Consider the following 3,113-nt stretch of genomic DNA (forward strand, 5'->3'; position numbering starts at 1 on the left):
CACCAACTGAAATATTTCAGGTCTTTAATTGTTTTAATACTGATGATTTTGGCATACAGCTCATGAAAACCCAAAATTCCTATCTCAAAAAATTAGCATATCATGAAAAGGTTCTCTAAACGAGCTATTAACCTAATCATCTGAATCAACTAATTAACTCTAAACACCTGCAAAAGATTCCTGAGACTTTTAACACTAGAAGTCCCAGAGATTTGTAACCCTCCTTTAGCCAAGTGGATGCTAACTGGCTAGTCTTTTGGCTATCATTAGCATCAATTCATGTGTAAATATGGTCATTACCTGAGCAATCTGCAGGGGGGTTGGGTGTGTGTGTGTGAATGGTTGCTGGTGGCTTGTTTGTATGTGTGGGGGAGGGAGGGCTGCTAAAAGTAGAGAACTTGATTGACCTCCTCTCCAAGAAAAGAAAATGCAGAGAAGACTCACCACTCGGCAGGCCTTGGAAATGATCCTGAGTGAAGTAAACCCTTGTGACTCAGATGGAGAAGACATAGAACTTCAGCCGGATTCGGACTCAGATCTGTCTGATCTGTCTTCAGGTTAAGTTTCATTTCATATTATTTCCTATTTCATTTCAAACCAGTAAGTGGAAAACACCAAAAAAGCAGAGTGGAGTGACATAAATATTTACTCTGCCTTTTTTGTATTGTCCACTTTTTTTTGTACTACTTAGCAGACATTCACTGCCATCTGAAGTGCAAAACATTATTAGTTGTTTCTTTGCTTTAGTTGTATCTTTTTTATTTAGGAAGATATTTCAGACATTATTCTGATACAGAGAAGGAGATACTGGAATTATTATTAGTATCTATGCATGCATTTGTGATATCATTTGACTTTTCCATTGCTCACAATTTGAATTTCTTCACACTGCAGATGAGGAGACTGCTCCTCAACCAAAAAAGAGAGCCCGTTTGGGGACTGACCTGACAGAGACAGCGAAAGATGGCACAGTGTGGCGTGAAGAACAGGTGGGGACGCGTCTCCCTTTCACCCCAATCAAAGCGTACGCTGCAGATGGAGAGCCAACGGCTAAGGCCAGGAAAAGTATCTCGAGTCGCCTTCAGAGCTTCCTGTGTTTCATCACTCTTGACATGCTTCATAGCATTCAAGAATGGACTATTCAACATGCACAGGAAACGGAGCATGTTCATTGGTTCATGGCCCTCCCTGAACTAATGGCATTTATTGCAATTTTCATCTTGCGGGGGCTTACCAAGGTTCCATCACTACGTGACTGCTGGTCAGCAAACCTGGGAAACCCACATATCATTGGAACAATGCCGCGAAACCACTTCCAAGACATCATGCGACACCTACACTTTGATGACAGGTCCACCCGGAGTGATCGAGCAAAGACTGATAAGTTTGCTGCAATTTCCAGTGTGTGGGGATCATTTGTCACCAATTGCATCACGTCCTACAACCCTTGTCTACATATCTGACGGCGTATGCGCCAAAACGGAAGAAGACCGTCTACATTCTTAGCAGCATGCACAGCGTGATTCAGACTGATAATACCACCAAAGGGAAGCCAAACACTGTCACCCTTTACAACACCACAAAGTGCGGCGTGGATGTGATGGACCAGATGGTGCGGGAGTACACTGTCCGCACAGGGACACGGCGCTGGCCAGTTGCCGTGTTCTATAACATGATTGACATGGCAGCACTGAATGCACATGTGCTGTATCAAGCATGCACCGGAAGGCAGGAAAGACGGGTGGACTTCCTGGTGGAGCTTGCAAGAGAGTTGGCTAACTCTCATATGTGTGCGAAGAAGGCAAGAAAAGAACAATTGGTTCGGACACAACCCTCCACACCTAGCCCTGGAAAAAGAGCCATGTGTCAGGTCAAAAACCAATGCAAGAACAATCATGCCACTGTGCGATGTGTTCACTGCTACAGATACACATGTGGTAAATGCATACGGGAGATACCATGGCAGTGCCAGGATTGTGAGTGATTGCTGGAATGTACTCACTCACTTTTTAATATTATTTGTAAATATGTGTACAAGTGGTTGGTTTCTTTATTTTATTTTGTACTATTTTTATCAATAAATCTCAGCAACAAAGGAAAAAAAAACATGTGTGTTGATTTCTCCCTAAGATGGCAAAGTGAAACACAAGTTTCCTTGAAGTGGCTCAGCATGGCCCCACATTGTTTACATAACAAAAGCAATTGTTCACAGCTGATTAAGGGTATTAGCCTAAAGCCTTCCAGCCCATCGGCTGTCCTGCGGGTTTTATAGGTAGAAAAGCCAAATGGCTGCTCTCTGGGACTTCTAGTGTTAAAAACTCCCAGCCTGGTTCATTACTCAAAACCGCAATCATGGGTAAGACTGCCGACCTGACTGCTGTCCAGAAGGCCATCATTGACACACTCAAGCGAGAGGGTAAGACACAGAAATAAATTTCTGAACGAATAGGCTGTTCCCAGAGTGCTGTATCAAGGCACCTCAGTGGGAAGTCTGTGGGAAGGAAAAAAGTGTGGCAAAAAACGCTGCACAACGAGAAGAGGTGACCGGACCCTGAGGAAGATTGTGGAGAAGGACCGATTCCAGACCTTGGGGGACCTGCGGAAGCAGTGGACTGAGTCTGGAGTAGAAACATCCAGAGCCACGGTGCACAGGCGTGTGCTTTTGAACCAGAAACAGCGGCAGAAGCGCCTGACCTGGGCTACAGAGAAGCAGCACTGGACTGTTGCTCAGTGGTCCAAAGTACTTTTTTTTTTTTCGGATGAAAGCAAATTTTGCATGTCATTCGGAAATCAAGGTGCCAGAGTCTGGAGGAAGACTGGGGAGAAGGAAATGCCAAAATGCCTGAAGTCCAGTGTCAAGTACCCACAGTCAGTGATGGTCTGGGGTGCCATGTCAGCTGCTGGTGTTGGTCCACTGTGTTTTATCAAGGGCAGGGTCAATGCAGCTAGCTATCAGGAGATTTTGGAGCACTTCATGCTTCCATCTGCTGAAAAGCTTTATGGAGATGAATATTTTGTTTTTCAGCACGACCTGGCACCTGCTCACAGTGCCAAAACCACTGGTTAATGGTTTACTGACCATGGTATTACTGTGCTCAATTGGCCTGCCAACT

General features: G+C 44.7%; 1 protein-coding gene across 2 annotated transcripts; it reads left to right on the forward strand.

The window, feature by feature from the left end:
* The first annotated feature begins 400 nt into the window (after nt 1–400).
* Nucleotides 401–2,205, forward strand: LOC122143919. 2 transcript variants are annotated; one of them, XM_042754501.1, is made up of 2 exons: nt 401–557; nt 895–2,205. In XM_042754501.1, exon 2 carries the CDS (start codon nt 1,511–1,513, stop codon nt 1,982–1,984), a length of 474 nt encoding a protein of 157 aa, XP_042610435.1. In that variant the 5' UTR covers nt 401–557; nt 895–1,510; the 3' UTR covers nt 1,985–2,205. The 2 variants fall into 2 exon arrangements, with proteins under 2 accessions (XP_042610435.1, XP_042610433.1); XM_042754499.1 differs by having other exon boundaries at nt 895–2,196.
* Nucleotides 2,206–3,113: the final 908 nt, after the last annotated feature.

This window comes from Cyprinus carpio, unplaced genomic scaffold, assembly GCF_018340385.1.
Source record: "Cyprinus carpio isolate SPL01 unplaced genomic scaffold, ASM1834038v1 S000006531, whole genome shotgun sequence".
Classification (NCBI taxonomy): Eukaryota; Metazoa; Chordata; class Actinopteri; order Cypriniformes; family Cyprinidae; genus Cyprinus; species Cyprinus carpio.

Bases quoted from the DNA above. Each gene is read 5' to 3' on its own strand.
- LOC122143919 (XM_042754499.1), top strand. From the start codon at position 428: ATGCAGAGAAGACTCACCACTCGGCAGGCCTTGGAAATGATCCTGAGT. The intron at 558-894 runs GTTAAGTTTCAT...TTCACACTGCAG, and splicing joins TCTGTCTGATCTGTCTTCAG to ATGAGGAGACTGCTCCTCAA.